The 22546-nt window shown below is 34.8% G+C and overlaps 1 protein-coding gene across 1 annotated transcript in view; it reads right to left on the bottom strand.

The window, feature by feature from the left end:
• The window catches only part of LOC148132974 (protein eyes shut homolog), a 110408-nt gene that overhangs the window by 6000 nt on the left and 81862 nt on the right, over positions 1–22546 (bottom strand). Inside the window, exon 8 of the mRNA XM_087951167.1 lies at positions 19430–19551. Within this exon, the coding sequence (XP_087807293.1) occupies positions 19430–19551 (122 nt within the window). The remainder of the gene's footprint in view (positions 1–19429; positions 19552–22546) is intronic.

The raw sequence follows: 22546 nt of genomic DNA, 5'->3' as shown, positions 1-22546 counted from the left end.
TATTCCAATATTTGAAGGGCTGCCACAAAGAAGACAAGGGGGTCAACTTATTTTCCATAGCACCAGAAGGCAAGATAAGAAACAATGGATGGAAATTAATCAAGGAGAGAAGCAACCTGGAATTAAGGATAAACTTTCTAACAGTGAGTACAATTAACCAGTGGAGCTGCTTGCCTTCAGAAGTTGTAGATGCTTCATCACTGGAGGTTTTTAAAGAAAAGACTGGATAGTCACCTGTCTGACATGGTAAAGGGTCTCCTGCTTGAGCAGGGAGTTGGACTAGAAGATCTACAAGGTCTCTTCCAGCTCTATTCTGATTGAAAATATCTACAGCCATTAAATTTTCTTCCTCCTCTCCCTCCCCCTGCCCTTCCCCCCCTTGTTGGTAGCACAGTTGTTAAGTGAATTAGAATGAGTTGTTCTAGAAGACCTCCAAGATCCCTTCCAACTCTGTTATTCTGTTCTGTTCTGAATCTGGCTTCCCACATTGGCTTTGCTTGTCAGAAAATGAGAAAAGGTGATCACATGACCCAGGAACTGCAACAGTCATAAATACATGCCAGTTGCCAAGTAGTCAAATTTTGATCACGTGACCATGTAGATGCTGCAATGGTCACAAGTGTGAAAAAACGATTGTAAGTCACTTTTTTTCAGTGACTTCGAACTGTCACTAAATGAATGGTTGTAAATTGAGGACTACCAATGTCTTCCCTCAGTCATCCATTCTCCCAGTAAGAGAGGTCACGTGTTCTAACTTTGTCTCATAGGAAAAAAGTTCAAATGCCCTGAACATTTTGGTCACTAATTTTTCCAATCTGTTCTTTCTTTTTTTTCAAATGTGAGGGTCAGAACCTTTGAGGCAGTAGTCCAGAAACAGACACCTCATAAAGTTGTGATTGTATTGGTATTTTTCTTTTTAATCTGTTTCTGATGAACTCTAGTACAGAATGCGCTTTCCTCAGAGTTGTCATTGCTGAATTATCTATTATAATCGCATTCCACCCTCCTTTTTTTTTCCAGGTTAGTTACAGACAGACGTGCATAGGGGGAAGACCTTTTTTTTATCATCTCAAGTGTAAAAAATGGATTAGAGTTGCATACGCTGTTGACCCTGAAGATAACATATGTGTAGCCATATTTTATTTTAGCCTTTGTATTCTTTTTTCTATTAGCTTTTGTGAGTAAATGAATTTAATAATACTCCAGGTTCGCCACTTTCTAACTGTTGAAAGGGGGTTGTAAAGATAAAGGGGGAATGTTATGTCTAGGTGGCATTCCTTTCCCGTGGCAACAGAGAAGATGCCTGCAGCTGACTGAAAGTGGAGTTTGGAGTCGCTGGTCTTTTGGACTGAGACTTGATTGGAGATTGTGACTCAGGTGGGAAGTTTCACACTTTTGCTTTTATTGGGTGTAATTCCAAATCTGGGTCAAAGTTGGGATGACATCAAGTCCCTGCCTCAGTACCTAATAAATAGACTTTGAAAGGAAGATGGATGCCTTGGACTTTATTTTTTGGGGTATGTTACTTGGAGGCTTGACATATGCTATTTGACATTTCACCCAGTTTGAAGTATTTGTCCTGGAGTCTTTAAAAAAAAAATCAACCAGAATAGTTTAGCATCACATGCAAATCTGGCCAGGTCACTGCTTACACCTTATAGCCATCTGTTTGAAATGGTATAGGGTCTCCTACTTGAGCAGAAGCTGGACTAGAAGACCACCAAGGTCCCTTCTAGTTCTATTCTGATTCAGGACCTTAAGACTATTTATGAACAAGTCAAATACCACTGGTTCCAATTAGATCCCTGAGGGATTCCACTTCTCACTTCATCAATTCTTTGCTTGCTTGCTTGCTTGCTTGCTTTAAAAAAAAACAACAAGCTAACAATCTATTAAAAATCATGACTGGATAGCCAGGGCTGTTGGATTTATTCAAGAGTCATTAAGAAGGAAGAACTGCATCAAAAGTTTTCAAAAAATCCAAGTATAAAATGTTGAGAAGGCTAGGGTTCAATGAGCCTGTTAACAGTTTCAAAGCATTGTAGGAAGTTGGTGAGGTGGGATTTAATTTATTCGTTCGTTCAATTTATCCTACCTCAGACACATTATACAAGAACTCTGGGGAAGGCTCTGTTCCTGGTAAAGGTAGAAAAAAATAGATGAAGAGGATGACAAGCAAGGTGAGTGGACCGTTATAGCAGAAATGTGTGCATCATTAGAAGATTGGAAATACCAGGGGTTGATTGTCATGTAGAAAATCTATGCAATTTACCATAGGGTGTCCTGCTGGAGCAGTGGGTTGGACTAGAAGACCTCCAAGGTCCCTTCCAATTTTGTTACACTGTTATTCTAAATGTTAAATATAACATTGTTAAAGATATATCAGGTGCTAAAAACATGGTCAGTGAGCCTGGAAACCACAAATGGAAATGGAGCTGATCAAGTGACTGATTTGATTGTGTTACTGCTGCCATAGGAGGAGCGGTGAAGTTACTTAAGAATTTATATTATACAGTGAATTTTTAAATACTGTAAGCTACCTGCAGTCACGTATACGTGAATTCGGCAGCTATATAAATGTGTTTATTAATAATAATTTAAATGTTGTACCTCTCTACAACTTGTGAAGGAATTTTCTCCCTGAATAAGATTATAACAGGAAATACAAAACAACAAAAATTGATAATGAAGGAACTTTATGTTTGCCATATGCCAAAGGCACAATTACCCACATGTATTTTAACTTGTCTTTTAAACCCATCCATTATATACTTTCAAGAATCTATATGGAAAATTCTTTTTGAAACACATTTCAAGAAACCTTTTATTAAAAATAAGAAATTCAAACAAGATATTTCCAATGTCTCACTTTCTTTGCAAAATTCAGATGAAAGAGTATATTGACCTTATATATATGCAGAAAGCATTTGACAGGATTAAGCTGGAGAGAGAGAGGGGGGGGAGAGGGAGGGAGGGAGGACTATTATTATCATAACAGTGGAAATATCTGCCTTTGCTTCTATAGTCTTTTCAGGAAGTCTTAGAGGATTTATGCATTTTTTTTTGTTCTTTCCAGTTTAATAAGTTCCTTCCAATTTAATTGGTTCAGCCCTCTTTTGCCTGTTCCTTGTCTAATTTCTTAGGATTCATTTTCCTCTTTTTATGAATTTCTTATCATAGCTTTCCCAGTCATATTCTTTTCTGTAAAGCAGTAAGTACTGTAGGGGCAGGCTTAACACACTGTGCAACACAATACCCAAGTGTGTGTGTCAAGTGGGAGGGGATGGAAACAGAGGCACATTTTGATTCTAATATATTCCTGTTATATTAGGTCATATAGATATTTGTTATTCCTTTCATCACTATTTAAATAACTGAATCCAAATGATTATATTTGGAAAGTAAGAAATTTTAAAATCTACCCTAAATTGCTGTGGAATTGATTTATACATTTTAGTTACTGGTCTGGTTTCTAGACCATAACCTAAGCACAGATTCTCCTAATATCTGAAAAGTAATTTCACTGTAATCAAGACAAATTTCAGATAGGTAACCGTGTTCATTTGTTTCAGTATATATCTAATCTAATTGAATTACTGTTGTGAATCAATAAAAGAGAAAAACAAAAAAACAAATAAGGGGTGAAAACCCCCCCCTTGTTAGTCCCTAAAAAAACAACAACGTATTAAAACAACAAAAACCTTCCTTTTTTTTTTTTTTTTTTTATTTTATATTTTTTTTTAGAATTTACTTAATTTTTTATTTAAAAAAAAAAAAAAAAAAACCAAAAAAAAAAATAACAAACCCCCACCCCCCCCCCCCCCCCCCCCCCCCCAAAAAAAAAAAAAAAATAAAAAAATTTAATTTTCCCCCCCCCCCCCCCCCCCCCCCCCCCCAATTACAATGTTGCATTACAGAAAGTTCACAAATCCTTTTTATTTTACAAGTGAATATCAACTTCTTCCTATGAATATAAACCAACAAGGCTAGTACTATAATGATCTTTAGTGGCATACTTCCGTAGGAGTTTATAACTATACCCAGTCATTAATTTAAGTAGAAAAGTTAACAGGATCAGATTCAAACAGATTTAGGATTATTTGATAACAATATTGTATTTGTCTAAAAGATCTCAAGCATTAATTCACAATTATCCATATTTTTGCCTAGTTGAGACATTTGTCAAAATAGAACTTCAAAGATATGGTTTTTTTTTAGCTAATGCAATTTTTTTCACGTTCATAATTACTAACCAGCAATAAATCTGGAAGGTGTCAATTTTGTCAAGCAGGTTTAGCCCAGCCCTTGGTTCAGTGCAAAATACACAATGCATGTTTTCCTACTCACAAAGCCCATCAAGGCTTTGGCTTAAATCTCTCAAGAGAATAGCTCAACATGTCTTGAAGTAGTTTGTTCCATTGCTGAACAGCTATCACTATTAAGAATACTCCTCTGCAATTTTATCTACTAAGGCCCTGCCTTCAGGAGCAATGGAGAACAATCTTTTCTTGCAGCCATAAATTAGGAATATTTATAGAAGGAATTTGTACTAAATAAACTTGTACTAAATCAGGGACTTCCGGTTTGTCGGCTTCGTGAGCGGCAGGGATTTGCGGCTGCGCGATCCCTGCTGCGCTAGCCGCTTTGGGGCTCTGATCCGGATGCGTACGGAGCTAGGCTGCCCTGCAGGGGCAGCTGAAGGTAGGGGGATCCGGAGAGGGGTTAGGGGTGTTGCAGACCCCCTCCCGGCCGGCAGAACCCCCTTTTCCCAAGGCAGTGCAGCGGCGGTCTGTAATGGCCGCCACAAAGAAGCTGGCAGCCGGGTAAGAATGCGCAGGAGGAAGTGGAGAAAGTTTTTGAAAGGAGAAAGTTTTCTTGGTTCCTAGGACTCTAAGACATATTTAACAAAATTCCTGAAAAGTATGACTTTCTGAATGATACCTTCTAGAAGAGGAAAAAGCGGCAGTTTGGTGGTGCTGAAAGGAAAGCTTACCCTCTTTTCCTACGGAATAAATAAGTGGATATTAAGAAACCTATTTTTTTAGGTGAAAACTTTCAGATGAGTGGGAAGAGAGAGGACTAAAAAAAAATATTTGTATGCTAAGACTTTGTTGGAGGAGATGCCTTAAGGATTTGAAGACTAAAATATATTGCAATAAGATTTTAAGATTTTAAGAAACAGATTTGGACTTTCTTTTTCTCTGATTGATACTACCCCAGGAGGAGAAAGTGAGAACTCTGCCTTGGTTTGGACTGATTGATAACTTTGGGACTGTTTTATTTTCTCTTTGGAATATTCTGGTTGTTGTAAGAAGAAAGAAGGGGAAAAGAAAAGAAAAGATTTATAATGGCTCTCTCTATTGAGGAACTGAGAAAAGATTATGAACAAGCAAAAAAAATGGTAAAGCTGGTTTGAAAGAAGCCTTCCTTTTTTTTAGAAATGGCGCTTATTAACTATCAACAAACATTACAACAGATGAAGACAGCAGAAGAAGAAGAAGGAAAGGAAGCCATTTTTAATGAATTTCAGAACTCGACCAAGAAAGAAGGAAGAGGGAAAGGAAGAGAAATAAAGGACTTAAGATTTAAAAAACACTTAAGAAAGGGAAAAATAAGGTGCAAAATCAATATAATGATAGTAAACAAAAGGGAAAAGGAACACGACAGAGAAGGGAAGCCAGTAAGGCAGAGGCTAGAAGAAGGGGGGTAGAAAGGTTTGTTGGGAGAAGAAAGAAAGGGAAAAGGTGGAGAAAAGCTACAAAGTTTTGAAATTAAATGGGGAAAAAGGAATCTTTTTAGGGATAAAGGATAAAGTATAATTTCTTCAAAAAGATTTTGCAAGGTACATAAGATGATATTGTAGTATTGTATCAGAAATAGAAAACTTAAATGGTTTAAGAGTTGATAAGAGATTAAAATGTTGAAATGTTTAATAATGATTGGTTTTAAAATTTAATAATATGAGGGGAGGTTTAGAATATTGAGTTTTAATTAAAGAGTTTAATAAGATTATGGTATTGATGTTATTATAAAATTCTTATTATAGTATTTGTTTTTAATATTTAGATATATTGTTTAACTATGTATTTAATTATTCTGGATGTACTATTTAGATAGAATGTACCAAGCAAAATCGGATTGGGCATTGGGCGTTATTTTAAAGGTTAATTTGATTAATTTAGGGGAGATAGAAAGGCATCATACTCTGATTAGTGATTTCAGGAGAAACTTCTTTTTTTTTTTATATAAGGAACGAGACAAAGGGACAATAAAGAATAGACAAAAGATACAAATATAATGACTCAAATTAAGATGATTAATTAAGATAGAATTAAGAAGAGTGAAATATGTGGAGGAAGTTAATATAGAAGACTTAGAATGGTAAATAAAATAAGTAATGATATGTAAGATGAGCATGAATATAATTGAAGTCCATGAAGAGAGAGATACCTGGGTCCAAGTTACTTTCCAAAAAGATTTTTTTTATGTTTTGTGTGTTGTGTGTATATGTTTTTTTGGGGGGGGAGAATTAATAAAACCTTGCAGAAATATAGAATGAGAATAATGGTAACTAAGTCAGAAAGAAATAGATGAAATAATAATAATGAAATTGAATAAGAGTAAAGAGAAGTAAAGAGAAATTGGATAAGAGGTTTTTGTATGTTTATATGGAAATGGTTTAAAACAGAAATATAGTTTATCTGACTTGTTAAATTTATAATGGAAAAAGGTTTAAACATGTAATGGATAATGATGATTTGTGTGTTTTGAAAATTAATAAAACTTGTTTTTAAAAAATAAAATAAAAAAAATAAACTTGTACTAAATCAATATCAAAGAGAGCTTAACAAAACAGCCATTCATTTTTTATTGTTAGGTCTAATGTACTAGATTAGACAGAGACAAAGGCCCTATTGCTATTCCTGCATATAGAAGTCTTCTCATACCTGGATGTCCTTCAGAAGCATAAACATCAGTTCCCAGGCATGTTGGCTGGAAACTGTGAGAGTAGAGTAAAATTGTAAGGACCTCTCCTTTTATCTCCTATTTCTTTAAGTCCGGGTACAGCGGTGTCATCCTCACCTTTTGCTTCTTCTTCTTCTTCTTCTTTTAATTAAAAAACTGTTGGTGACTTAACTATTCCAAGAAATCTGACTTCTTTTAGATTCTCTCCTCCTTTATGTATTTTCAGATAAAAAAGGCTGGTAATATGGTTAGCAAGTTATAATAGAGTAGATGTTAACCGTGGCCTATTCAAACACATGTTTAGTATACACAAGAAAATCTTGTTACCAACCTCTGTTTACTATATATATAAAAAAAATCTATCTTCAAACTTTTCATCAACCATTTGGAAGTTCTTCATGCTACTTACATTGCATTATTTATTTTTTTTTAAAAAAACTCAGCTAAATGGAAAGTTCCTTTTAATGACAATGTTCTTTTATATTCAGATTTAAAGTTAAGTACTAGGAAACCTATCAACAATGGGACAGCCATTTGTTGTTACTGATTTTTTTTAAAAAAAGCATAATTCAGATGGATATAATAGAATGGTATAATCATAACCTAATAATCTATTAAACATTGGTGGTTATCGTGTTATGATGTGTTCTCTCCATTCATTCAAAAATAGATTTGTCAAATTCCTTGCCTGCAAATGATGAAAATCTACAGTACCGAAATAAATTCTCTCTACCATTCATATAATAGTAATAGTAATGTGCCATAACTTGTTAAATTATGGAGACAGTTGGACATCATATTGTAAGTACCGGAAAGCTATGGATGCTGCTTTAATTGTGGACTGCAATCATCCAGCACAAATATAGTCAGAAATAGAGGTTCTGTCACATTGTCCCAAATGAGCCAACACCATAGACAAACACACAAACAAACAACAAACAAACTTGACTGTACAAAGTTGGCTTAAAGAACAGCAAAGAAGACTTGGTTGTGATAAGGAATGGTAACATTAATTAGTTATAATAGTGTTTGCGTTTACTCTAAGTCCAAAACTAATTGCATCAAAGACAAGGTCAAATGCCTGTTTCCAGAAATATATTGTTTAGTTTTTATTAATGGCTTTTTATTAATAGCTAAATATAGCTTTTACTATAGTTCTGCATATGACACATTTACATGAAATTGCTTATTATTCATTTTCCATGGTTCAATAGGATTTAATGCTAGTGGCAATTCCGGTAATGTCGTCAAAATTCTGTTTCTTTGTGTTTGGCATAGACATTGGCCATGCATGAAATATCTCATCTGTACCAAACACTGATGGATGGGTTCTCCTTTCATTTCTAATGAGCCACTGCAAAGTGCTCACACCATTTTATATTTGTTTGTTTGAAAATCATACTTCACTAGGATTTCTCTAAAGATGTCACAATGCTTTCTGAAAACCACTGAACAAAGGGCAAAAGAGCAAACAAAATTGATTTTGTTATGACTCATCTAAAATGAGATTCATTACAAGGGGGTTAGATTAAAAATAATGAGGTCACCAATTTTCCTCTTCTACATTTTTCCCTGTAATTGCAATTTTTCCTACATAAAGAAATGATGTACCCAACCAGTTCTGTTATATGTTGGATGCAATGAAGCAAATTATCAAACTGACTAATATACTTATATAGATGGTCCTTTGACATTTGCTAGTGCTCAAAAGATAAAGATTTCATTCTATGATATTTATAATATGCATAGTCCTGTCCCAGCAAGGCAGCTGATGAGCTATTATTATTAGTATATACATGGCCAAACTAATACTATATCTGTACATGTATATATTTCTTATAGGTCAAATAACAGCATCAATAAACAAGAAGGCTATTTTTATAGTATCCTGTTGCTCTGTACTATGCTCTTAAAGTAGATCATTGGGGATTTTGTTTGCTTGTTTATGTTCTTGTTTTGAAAAAGAAATCCAAATAGAGATAAATGCAGATAAATCTAGACTTCACTGTGATGTAATACAGTATATACTTTCACCTACTTTTCTAACTCATAAGTCTGACCTTGCCTCATTAGAGATAAGTATGTGGATCTAAAATCTTGCAAAAATAATGAATGAGTGCACTATTCATTATTGTACTATTGCTTGTGTATTTTCTACATTATCCAAATAGTAACTGTTGACTATATGAAAAAAATTTGGATGATACTCATACAGAAATTAATAGTAGTATGCAAAATATGTTAGCATACCAAATCTGTCATTATTCATTAGATAGAAGAAACAAGGGACATAGTTATTTCTATCAAAATAAAATGTCACACAAGATTTTTGTTTTTAACATCCAGTTTTGGTCACCATGATGTAAAAAAAGGTGTTGGGACTCTAGAAAGAGTGCAGAGAAGAGCAACACAGATGATTAGGGGACTGGAGACTAAAACATATAAAGAACGGTTGCTGAAATTGAGTTTGTCTAGTTTGATCAAAAGAAGGACTAGGGATGACACAAAAAGAGGGAGTCAAGCTTTTCTCCAAAACTCCTGAGAGCGGGACAAGAAGCAATGGGTGGAAACTATGGTAATCAAGGAAAGAAGCAACCTAGAACAAAGAAGAAATTTTCTGATAGTTAGAACAATTAATCAGTGGATCAACTTGCCTTCAGAAGTTGTAAATGCTCCAACACTGGGAGTTTTTAAGAAGAGATTGGCTAACCATTTGTCTGAAATGCTATAGGATTTCCTGCCTAAGCAAGGAATTGTACTAGAAGACCTCCAAGGTCCCTTCCAACTCTGTTATTCTGTTCTGTTCTGTTTTGGTCTGGTCTGAGCTGGTCTGGTCTGTTAACAAAGAGAATTTTCTTTTCTTAAAATCATTTTTGGTGAAAAAAAAATTACAATATTAACACATAAAGCCAGAAACAAAGAAAAGAAGAGAAGAGAAAGAAAATACAAAATACTGTGGGGAAAATGCTAGGAAGATGATGATGCCATGTACAAAGGATATTTCATTCACAGAATGAATCTGAGTTTACTACTTCTTCCATTCATTAAACAAATAGGCTACATTCTAAGGTATCCGCAAGCTTCCTAATTCCTCCTAGTATTTTATTAGAACTTTTAAAGATTTCACATTACATCTTGGCCTTTCCCTTAATGTTTTCAATGCTACTAAACCCCCAAATAATCATTATTTTAAAAACTTGGCTCGCAAAGAGCAAGTGAAACGTCACTGCAACTTTGCATAAGAAATGCCCTGTGTAGTGGTTGCCTCCTAGCAAGTCAATGTGCCTAAAACATATTTGGCCCTAAATAACTAGATTTTTTTACATTACCACGGAAGTGAAAAATAAATTGGAATATGAATGTTAATTTCAATGCTGAGTTCATTCTGCCTTCTGTTGCTATTGGCACCGCTTTAGCTGTTGTTGCCTTACTATGTTTGACTGTTCCTTCCCCAGCAGCAATGAACAGCTTCGGATACAGATGGAGAATCTGTATAGTGCTTACTGGACCCAGATGCTAAGCTCTGGAACACTTCTTACTATCAGCATCAGGCTCTTCCCTGGCAAGCCAGCGATCCTTCATAGCCAGCTCTATTTTAGTTGTGTGTGGAAAGCAATATATCAGCCAACTAAAAATTTGGCTGTGAAAATTTTAGTAGGCTTTTAGTTATGTCCACTTTTGCAATGGAGAAGGACAGTGGGAAGGAAGGAAGGCAGGGAGGCAGGCAGGAAGGAAGAAAATATTGTTGTATGGAAAAAAAGGTTTTGTGATGTATGTATGAAATTAATGCAAATGTCCAGACAGCATCAAGAAAGCCTGAAGTGGTTCATAGTAATAGTCTAAGCAGATTTGAGCATTGCTCAATACTTCTTGCATCTTTTTTATCACTGAAATACCAGCAAATTTATGCACAATGCCTGCAATGGATAGTTAATTTGAACATAAACAAATAATCAGTACAAATGTTGTAATTCTTCATTCTTACAAGTTTACTTTTAAAAGTAAAGTGTATTTTTTTAAAGTCTATTTTTTAAAAGTAATTAAAGTGTATGAAATTTCAAAATATGTGATCTGGCAACCTAAACTTACTCATTAGTGAAGTAAAGTGATTAATCACCAATTTAGAAGATAGTGTTTTTTGGGGGAAGCCCATTTTGGCACCTTTCTTGTTTCATTGAAAAGTGCTTTTTATTGCTTTTTCTAAGTTGGCTTCTTAAAGAACAACTATGTTTAAATTTGTTGAATTGGTATTTCCATGTTTTACTTATGTGACCTTTCCTCAAGCCTTTGATAAAATTGTGTTGGTTGTGTTTTTCTTATATAAATCTTACTCTTTTTTCACCTTTGAACTTTTATGTGTTATATTTATAAAGCATTTATCTTTGGCTTATAGATGTCACTCTAAAATGTTCTTGGTGGGTCTTCGTGTCCATATTACATAAAGATAATATCTTTGTTCTTTTATATAGTAAAATACACATACACACATTACATATACACAATTTCATATATTAACTTTTAGAATGTAGTTTTATGATTGTCGTTAGCTCTTATCTTCATCTCTATTATTTTTAATATTTTCAGGTATTTTAATTGCCAATGTGCCATTATCTTAGAATTTGTCTATAAAACCACATACATGTAAAATAAAACTCTTTAAATAAAAAAAAGTCAGAAAAAAACAGTAGCAGGATTATTTTTTTTAAGTAAATGTATCCAATTATGGGCTTGGGAAATAAAATAGCTCAATCAATTCATGGTTGGCCTAGATTTATACAGAAATGCTAGTTGCCCTTAACATTCATAGAAGTAAACAAGAAAACATAGAGGTAAATAATAGTCAAAAAATGGGTGGAGATATAACCCTATCCCTTCAAAAGAATTAAACCAATTAATGAATAAATAATGAAATGAGAACAAATGAAATGAAATGATTAAAATAAAAGATCCTTGATAGATTCTGTGATACCTATCCCACTAATCAACTACACTGGGTCCAGTTTTCCTATTGTTTGGGGGCATTGGCCCTGAATTCAAGGTCCAATTCCAGTCAGGAAACTTGGTCCGGAATGTTCTTGCTTCTCTGAGAATACTAGCTAAGACTTTTCAGGGAAAAATAAACTGATAAAATGGCTGAATTATTAAAATAGGGACCAAATACAAAGTGTTATACCTTCTTATAAAAACTATTGACCACAACTGTAAGATTCTTGTTCCTTGTATTTGTTTCCAGTGCCAACTGCAAGAAAGTATGTCTCTTGTCACCTGATTTTTGTTGTAAGCAGAGAGTAGGTGCAGTTATAAAATATTTAGGTATTAGATAGCTAGCAGGGCCCTGAAATCCATTATCAAACAAAGAAAAACAATAGGGAAGGGAGGGGGATCAAAATCTATTTGAGCTTGGATTATTTGTTTAATATTGATCAGCTTTCATATTCTTTGAAAGAGCTGTCATCTATCATTCTTTCCATGTGTACATATTTGTCAGATGTGCATATTTCTTCATAATACTTACTTAAGAGGTATAAAAATCTTTTGAAAATGAATTGGTGAGCTTCTTCTTTGGTTTTGATCCAAATATGACATCTATTACAAGTTCCAGACCAAAGTATTTTTTACTTAAACCAATTAAGGAGTTCCTAATTATTCTCCCCTATGCCCCTATTTCCAGTAGTCAGAGAACTACAGTGATAACAGTATTGCAAGACCATTGCTTTAATAAATTTCAAAGATATGTCCTCTTCCTGTAGAAATGACTCCATGACAGACTGAATATTACCCATTGACTGAATACTACAGACTGAATTCTACCCATTGTCCAATGAGTAGAATTTAAAGGCAACAGTGCTTTTCAATAAGTAAACATAGCACCTAATTTGCCACTCCTTACTTCAAAGAAGGCATTCCCCCAGAAAAGATGGCTATTCATAGAAAAAGCTGCAGCAGCTTTAAGGAGTTATAGACAGATACTACATTTGTGTCACCAGATGGTCTAAATCACTTCTTGGCCTACAGATTCAAACTCTGCTGGGCACTACTGAGCTCTCCTTGTGAAACCCAAACTAGTGCTAGTCCTGTGATTAGTATAAAACTGTGGTCAATAAGTCATGTTAAGGTCTTTAGATATCATACAAAATCTTCCTGCTCTGCTTCGTTCTCAATGAACTTAAAATGTCACTATTCATGACAGAAACAAATACCTAAATTTGCTCTTAACTGCTTTACTTGTTTGATATATATTCTATTCTGATCGTAGTTTATACAATCTGCATCCTGGACAGCCATCTGTGGGGGAGAGTTTAATTTGGATTCCTGCATGCAATAGAGGTTGGACTCAGTGATCCATAATTCAGTGATACAGTTCTGGGATTCTGTGAAGTTGGATGGATCCAATACTCCTCCTTTCCAGTTTAGAACTGGAAAGTTCCAGTTTCCAGTTTATTTGTTGTACTTCTTCCTAGAACAACAGAACTGCCAACAATGTACATCACATTTTGTACACTGTGCTGCACAGCAACATGTGATCACAAATTTTGGCTATCTTTAGCAAAGATTGTGATTTTTCCTATTCAAACTCAATGAGACATACTACACAAGCACTATATTGCTTCATGCCCATAGGCCACATTCTTTGACAGTTTTTCACAACAGTGGTAGTTTTATATGAAACCCTATTCAAATATAACATTTTAAACAACTTACTTTCCAAACATGGCAAAACATTTTTCAAGCTAATGTTTCTAGTTATATCTGAAAATAAAGCAAAATGGGTGCCTTTGATACTTGGGTGAAGTAATAATAATATTAAAAAGCTCATTCAGGTGGAAGAGAAAAGGAAACGGTTGCTTTGGCGAGCGAGCACACATGAAGCATATTTGCCGCAAGAATTATAAAAGCATATTTAAATATTTGTATAGCTTTCTCTTAAAAGTTATCTATTGCTCCCTAATGTGTGCAGGTGGTTGAGGGAACTCAGGCTGAAGCTATAAAAGTAAAGATGCAAATAATGGGAACTTAATTTAAATGAAACATTTTATGGCATGAAAAATACATTTCTTATATAATAAATACTTTCAATACACAGAGTATGATATAATTCTTATATTTGCTTGTAGCAAAACAATATATTCCAATATTAATGTAACTTCAATTTCCTTCTTTTTAGCACACTGCATAGTCATGGAAGATTTGGATGAATATTCCAATAAATCAAGGGACATTCTATTTGCCATCTCGACCTACTGGGGATGATATGAGGTGAGTTGGAAGAGATGACTTTTTGGATCATATACAAAGCCCAGTGCACAACATTTGAAGCGTCCCATCCACATGAAGTTTTTGAGACATTCTGAAAACAATTCAGGACTCCCACAATATTAATAGTGTTGGATATCTGAGCTGATTATTTCCAGACTAGATTCTGTGGCTTCATAGAGTCATAGAACTGTGGAATTGGAAGGGATTATAATGGCCAATTATGAAAACCAATCATGCCATCCTGATGGCTATCTAGAATCTTCTTTAAAATATCCAGAGATCATGAACTTAAAACTTCCACAGCACATGTTATTCCACTGTTCCACTGTTTGGCAGTTCCTATTGTTGAGAAATATTTCCTTATATTTAAATTAATCCTAGATAGGTACAAAAATTACGCGTCATTTCTGATACTAATTTCAATATAAAAATAATTTTCTATGGTTCTCTTTTATGTACCTGAACACCAATATATTTTCTCCCCTAGTTATTTTTTCTCCAGATTGAATATCCCCCACCCCACCCCAATTTTCTTCACTGAGCATGTTCTTAAGCTCCAATATCAGAATTATTGTCCCTTCTAAACATGTCAACATGCTTCTGTTAATGTGGTTCCCAAAATCATATATAGTGCAGAATGGAGAAGAATAAGGATTTCAAGTCTCCTTGACTGACTGTTTTCTTCCAAAACTGTGTTAGCCCTTCTAGTAGCCGTTTCACATTTCTGGATCATGTTATACTTATTGTTAATAATCATATCCAGGTCCAACTGCTTACAAACAATAATGGAACCAAATCATCTTAGATGGTTTTATATGTATTTCCTCCCTAAATGTATTGCCTTACATTTCTCTCTGTTAAAGGCATCTCCAATGTGCTTGACTTTCAGTGGGGTTTGGCACATGGGTAGAATTGTCCCCCCCCTCCAAATCAGATCAATGACCTGAATCAAACTTCAGAATTAATCTTTCACTTATTATTTAAAATTCTAAAAAGGATAAGATATTTAACTATTCCTTGTTAACTGGAACTCAAAGCTCATGGAACAGGGAGTGAGTAACGTTTGCAGTTTCTGGTAAGTCATTTGTTTTCCAATTGATTAAGAATAAAATTTCAGAAAAGAAAAAAGACACCAAAGCTGTTTGAAATGGGAATGAAGTATAACCATGACATATACATAAAAAAAAGCATGGAATGCAATTATGGACTTTATGACTTTGATCTAGTGCCAAACCAGATGACCCATTAGCAACTCTACTTCTTTAAATGAATTTCAAAAACAAAATGTCCCTATGGATTTAAGTTCTTGGATACATTTCCTAAATATAATTATTTATGTCATCTAGTTTGGCTTGCATTTGAAGCCACAAGTTATTTTTTTTGTCAAATCTTCCAAATCTTCCTATTAATATAATTATAATATAATATAATATAATATAATATAATATAATATAATATAATATAATATAATATAATATAATATAATATAATAATATAATATAATATAATAATATAATATAATAAATATAATATAATATAATATAATATAATATAATATAATATAATATAATATAATATAATATAATATAATATAATATAATATAATATAATATAATATAATATAATATAATATAATATAATATAATATAGGCATCTGGACTGGAAGAAGTTTGATAAAAAAAAGTAACTTGTGGCTTCAAATATATATCAGACAATTTAATATTTCACTGGTTCATTGTGCTGATGTCCAGATACATTCAGTACAAAATAGGGAAAACAGATTATGAAATAACTCCACATTTTAGTATATATTGTAATCTACCAAGAAGCTGTGTTTACCAGAACAAACCAGTCATAGTGCTTTGCCAGGCAAGGAGGGGAACAATTCCTGGGTGGTCAGGTAAAGAAACAACAACTACAATGCTTCCCATTTTCTCCCCATCAGGCTGCCAGCAAGACAAGCTGTCCATAAAAGTAATGTCTGTCACTAAGCTGTCCCAAGTGCCTCAGAATTGGTGATCTATTCTATTAATTCCATTTTCTCAAATGTACTTGGACAACACAGAATTTGCAAGCCAGCCCTGGACAGTTGGGGAGCCTGAAGCTTGAAAAAAGAGATTTGAGGGGCTGCCACAGAAAGGAAGGGATCAAGCTATTTTCTAAAGCACCCCAAGGCCAGACAAGGAATAATGGATGAAAACTGAACAAGGAGAGATTTAACCTGAAAATAAGGAGAAACTTTCTGACAGTGAGAACAATCAACCAATGGAACAGCTTGCCCTCGGAAGTTGTGGGAATGCCATCTCTTGACACTTTCAAGAAGAGATTGGACTCCCATCTGTCAGAAATGGTGTAGGGTCTCCCGCTGGGGGTGGGGGTTGGACTAGATGACCTACAAGATCCCTTCCAACTCTGATTATCTGATTATTATTTCTCAATCTTAATCTTTCCCAAAGATATTTTAAGATTGACAGATATTTTAAAAGCTGGCAGTACTATAGATATACAGTCAGATTTTCTCCATTAGAGAACCTATGGAGTTACATGTTTTGGAGAAGGCACTTCTGTTTTGAACATCAGAATTTAAAGCAATATTTAGAAATACGTACATATCCTAAAGGCAAGTTTATTCATTATTTATGACTTCTTATTTTGATTACACTCAGCATGTTTTAATGATGCATATATTGGTCTGTTTATAATTCCTTTCTGCTCAAACCTTGATAACTATATTGCTCCTTTTTCAATGCTGTTTCTGGCTTTCTCCTCTACATCATGGTAGGGATAAATTAATCTCTTTTATTATAATATATGGCAACCACCAGCAGAACCTTTTCATATGGTAAAACAAACCACCCTCATTTATTACTGACTGCATAAAAAGGCTTAAAATGAACTTCTATCCTTCCTCAGTTTGATATCTAAGAAATGGTTATTTTGGATTCATTAAAACAGAAGAATGCTTTAGGGTTCTGTCCCCTATGATGTGCTTTTTAGGTACTGGGAAATACAATCTTATTTGTATTTATAATACAATCAGGCAGTCCCATTAGACTTAATAAGACTTGTATAAGATTGCACTTTGAAGTATCTAGAAAGAGGAGCCAAGTATTGTATTGAGGACATTTCAGCATCTGATTCAAGAAAATGCCGATGCAATATTCTTTAAAAGTCCAACCTTACAGAAAGAATAAGGATTATTCATTTGAAACCAGTTATGTATTTTTGTATGTACTTTTCATCAGAAGACCAAACAACTTGTGATGTATAGACAATTAAATAAACAAGACAATTCAAGTTAGCTTATTAAAGCTCACAAAGCTTTTTGCTTTCTGGCTTATTCTGAATGTGCAGTCAAGTGGTCCACGATGACCTTTCCCTGCCAGCAGGATAATTTCTTGTCAGCACCAACAGAATGAGAGGAGTGAAAGATTTGCTCTCGCAATACCTTTGAATCCTTTCGGTGGTGAAATTTTGGCATCAAAGGAACTACGACTGATTAGCGGCAAAATGTAAACAAATATAAAAAGCATTCAGAACTGTGGGTTGATGTGATCATTTATACAGCATCACAAAAAAAATGAAGCTAAGGCATCTCTTTTTTACTGGGCTGAACAGAAGAATCTATTTGCCTTTCATTTTAGAGAAGAAAGCAAATGAAAATAAATTGAAAGACCAAGAAGGCCAAAATCTGTCATGTATTGATCTGTTTAAATTATTCAGAGAAGCTACAGAGACTAGCTTTTCAGTTAGCCCTCGGAAAGGATTTCCACAGCAGCATCAGAAAGTAAGTAAACAATAAGAAATAGTCCCACTGTTTTCTGGCTTTATATCAGCAAGGTGTTCAATTTTGGCAACTTTAAGACTTGTGAACTTCAACTCCCAGAATTCTGTATACTGATACACAGAGACAGCAGTATAGTGGCTACATTTGCACAATACAGTCCCACACAGAGATGGCATTCAGCAGGTTCTGACCAGTTCTGGAGAACCGATAGCAGGAATATTGAGTAGTTTGGAGAACCAGCAAATATAATCTCTGACTGGCCCCACCCCCATCTATTCTCTGCCTCCCGAGTCCCAGCTGATCAGCTGGTTCTTCTTTTGTTGCCCTGCACAGGAGAACAGAGCTGGAAACAGGTTAGTGGGGTGGGGAGGGAATGGGATTTTGCAGTAACGTTCCCCCAGGAGTGTGGAGGGAATGGAGATTTTACAGTATCCTTCCCCTGCCATGCTCACCAAGCCATGCTACGCCAACTAAGCCACGTCCACAGAACCAGTAGTAATTTTTTTTTAATCCCACTACTGATGCATACATACACACAGTACACACACACATACACATACACAGATATAATAGGGCCCTAACCTCAACAAAATACAGCCAAAGTAATTTGCATTTTTAAAAAGAGTACTGTGATGCATGGTAATTTTGTATTTGCTAGTAGGGAACATTGGTGGAAATAGTTATTAAAATCAAAATCAAAGTTAAGAGACCTGACCCAGATTAATCCTTTTGTACTTCAAGCATGGAGACTTTGACGGCTCTCTGATGTCTCTATGAATAAACAAGTGAGCCAGGAGAACTGCTTTTTATGTCAGCTGTTTTGGGTATTAAAGAGATAATATACCTTGAAAGCTGAGCATAAATCACTGGGCATGAAACCGAGGCTTTTAAAATGAGGAATATAGTACTTTTCTCCTTTCAGTATAAAAGAGGATTAAATACCTGCACATTTCCATACAATCATTTTTTCTTCCTCAATGGACTGCTTGATATACATCAGCACTCCTACAAACTCTTGATGCCAATATGTCAAAAGCTTCTTAATAATTGCAGTAAAGTGATTTTAAAACCTCAACAACAGGTTGCAGCATGTAGCAAAACTTAGCAAATTTGAAAAAAAAAAAATAAGAAGGGACAGATGTTGCTAGATTTGGATGAATACCACCAGGAAATCATAGAACTATAAGATTAGACTGAACGGTTAAAAAGTTATGGGACAAGTCAGTGGTAGTTTACTTTCATAATATTTGCCAAAAAAGAAAAGCTAGAAATACACATCCATGTAATCATCAGAACTTATGTTTGAGTCAAGAGTCCTTCTCTCTAATCAACTTTAGAACTTCAGCCAATGAAACAAAGTCAATAAATTGTAAAACACAAAGGAGGGATATGATTTAGTGCAGAGAGGATGCTTCTTACCGAAAGTCATTGAAGAGATCAATGCATGTTCCATTGTTCTTACACAGACCAGAATTACACTCATTAGATTCAGATTCACAAAATGGCCCTTCCCAGCCAGGCTGGCAGATACACCGGTAACCCTAAAACGAATTAGGTCAAAATGAATTAATTATTTCACAATATTTCAGTGCATTTTAAATAAGCATTTTTTAAGGAAGAAAGATTCAAAATCATGTGCAATTGTAATACCAATGATCTCTGGAATGGTAGAGAGATCCAGTGCTTAATAAATAATAACTGATGAAATAACTAGACGTTTTCATTCCTTAGTTAACCCAGTGATACTGAAATCATTATCTTAGTGTTTCTCCTTGTACTGCCATAATTAATGTATGAGAAGTTAAGACCATATAGAAGGAAGTACATGAATAGTTGGTCAGGAAAAAAACCCATAATACCCATTTAGTACAACTCACATAATCCTATCTTTTACTGATATAGATAAAACAGGAGAAGCAACAATATGAAATGGCATAAAATGTGATCCACAACAGGCTTCCATTTACATGGCAAATGCTTAATATTCTACTGCAGGGGTGTCAAACTCGCGACAACACATTGTCGTCATGTGACGTATCACAACTTTTTCCCTCCTTGCTAAAATGGGCGAGCGTGCCAGTGTATGATACATCCGGCCAAGAATTTGACACCCCTCTTCTACTGTATTTAAAACCTAACTCATAAAAAGCAGCCCTTACAAGCATTTTAAAAGCCCTATATTATCACCTGTTCTAAATCTACCCATTAGCTATTTAGTAAGGTTTCTAGGTTAGACTTTGAATCAGCAATTTCTAGTTGCAGACAGCTGTTATACAAGAACCATTCAGTTTCAAGGCTACCAAGCACCTCGGAAATACAAATAGAATAATCTGCTTAAAATATTTGGCAAATTAGGTTTGGCTAAAATCATTTAAATCACCATTCCTAAAATAAATCTATGATAAAACTATGAAACACTCCACTTCCTGGAATAAAAGATCTTTTATTAGTAATAATCTATCATGCTTTGTATCTGTCATGTTGAAGAGTCCTTTTAAATGGAAAAGAACAAAATGTGCAAAACTCAGATATAAAACTGGAACATTCACTGAAGTATTGATGTTTAGAGATCTTGTACTTATCATCATCCAAAACACACACACACACGCACACGCACACACACACACACACATTGTATCAGTGTGATTTATTCACATTAATGCAAAAATAAAGAACTCAATAAAAATGCTTATTTAGTCCTAGGGGTGGGATTCAAATTCCTTAACAACTGGTACTGTGGGCATGGCCTAATTTGTGAGTGTGGCTTGGTGGTCATGTGACTGGCTGGGCATGGCTTGTATGTAAATATTGTAAATATATATGTAAAGATGTATTTTTTTATTTTAAAAAAAGAGCAACTTTTATCCAAAATCAGGCAAAGCAGGCAGGCAGATTGAGCTGCTTGCAGAATCACAGCTTCATTCCCAAATCTACCTTTCTGCAATCTGCTGCCTGAGTCTGCACTGAAAAATAGAACCTTCAATCCTAAGAAAGGTTCAGCTCTGCTCTCAGGCCACTTCTCCCTCCCCCAACTCCCTGAATACCACCCCTGACTGGGCCTCAGGGAAGCCTCCTAGGTGGGGTGGGTGGGGAGGGGAGAGGCCAGCCAGTGGTGTGATTTGCCGGTTCTCCGAACTGCACAGAATCGTAACAACTGGTTCTATAGAACTGGTCCAAACTGGTAGAATCCCACCCCTATTTAGACCTCTGTAACAATGCCCTCAATTTTCTTTGATCATTTTGCTCTGGTAATTTTCCATATAGTGCATATAACACAATCATACAAATTCCCTTCATGCAAAAAAACCAATGGTTGTGGCATAGTCTTCCACCACAGACATTTCTCTGAAGTCTAATATTCTTTAGGCAGAGACCTTCTGTTGTGTATGTTTGTTTGTGTACCAATATAGTGAAATATAATTCAGCTGTATGTTTACACTGATTAAATAGGAATTAAAGCTAGTAAATTTGCAAGGTTGAGATTGGCTTCTTTTCGGACCAGGAGACATGAAAGGTTTATCTCCCTTATTTATTTCTGAGATAATTTTTCATATTGCTAATTATCACTCACTATTGCCATTATCAAGTTATAAGTAGGCATGTACATATTTATCCCTAGAGCATTTTTGCATCAGCAGTTTATAGTGTCATTCAGCCACTGCTGTGGCAACATATTGTCAATGAATTCAAGTTTTATAGCAGAGATGACTGAGTGATACCATAAATAACTAGTGCAGAAATGCTCTTAATCTATGGCTTATGAAGTGGAAATTTTAAGTTCCCCAATGTAACTTATTTCATAGAGCATATAGAACAACTACATAAGTTTTCATGTTTATAAAACCCTCCCCATTTCCATTAAAACACAACCATTTGTATGCTATGGGTCAGATGCTATTCTCAGCAATTTCCATCTGCTTTACTGAACTCCTGGGAACCCACAACCCAACTGATCAGTTACACCCCACATTGTTCCTACTGCAGACAAAATACAGCTCAGTGCTACTAACAGGAATATATAATAGGAACATATTATCTGTCAAAATATTATCACTTGTATAATTATCCACCCGTGCACACCCTATTCTAGAAGTGTATTATTACTTTGAACAGGAAGATGGCCTAAAGTAGCTATGTCCGTACATGCTTCTGCTTCTACCCTGCAAATAATAAAGTTAAGAGTGAGATCAAGCCATATTCACTGCCCAAATCACATGGTTATCATGGGAGAGTCAGTCAGTCAGTCAGTCAGGCAAATATTATAAACTAAAATAATTCTTAAGGAATATTAACATAAAAGATAGATGTATTAATAAAATATATAATATCTATTTGAATTGCAATATAAATTCGAGGTTGACAAGCCCAACATTAGACTCACATCCTTAAAGATGTTGAACAGAATTTTGCAATCTTCCTGTTAATTTCAGAATTCTGTTACCAATTGGTTTCTCCCTCCAACTAATTAACCATGGTCCTTAGTAAAAAAACAATGTCTGCACCAGTAATTATCAGCACTGGGGAGATGATTCAGAC

Source organism: Notechis scutatus, chromosome 1 (genome assembly GCF_049901735.1).
Source record: "Notechis scutatus isolate UNSWTSFEM ecotype Mainland chromosome 1, rNotScu1.2, whole genome shotgun sequence".
Lineage (NCBI taxonomy): Eukaryota > Metazoa > Chordata > Lepidosauria > Squamata > Elapidae > Notechis > Notechis scutatus.
Note: the sequence above shows the minus strand (reverse complement) of the source record. Positions and strands in the feature narration are given on the sequence as shown.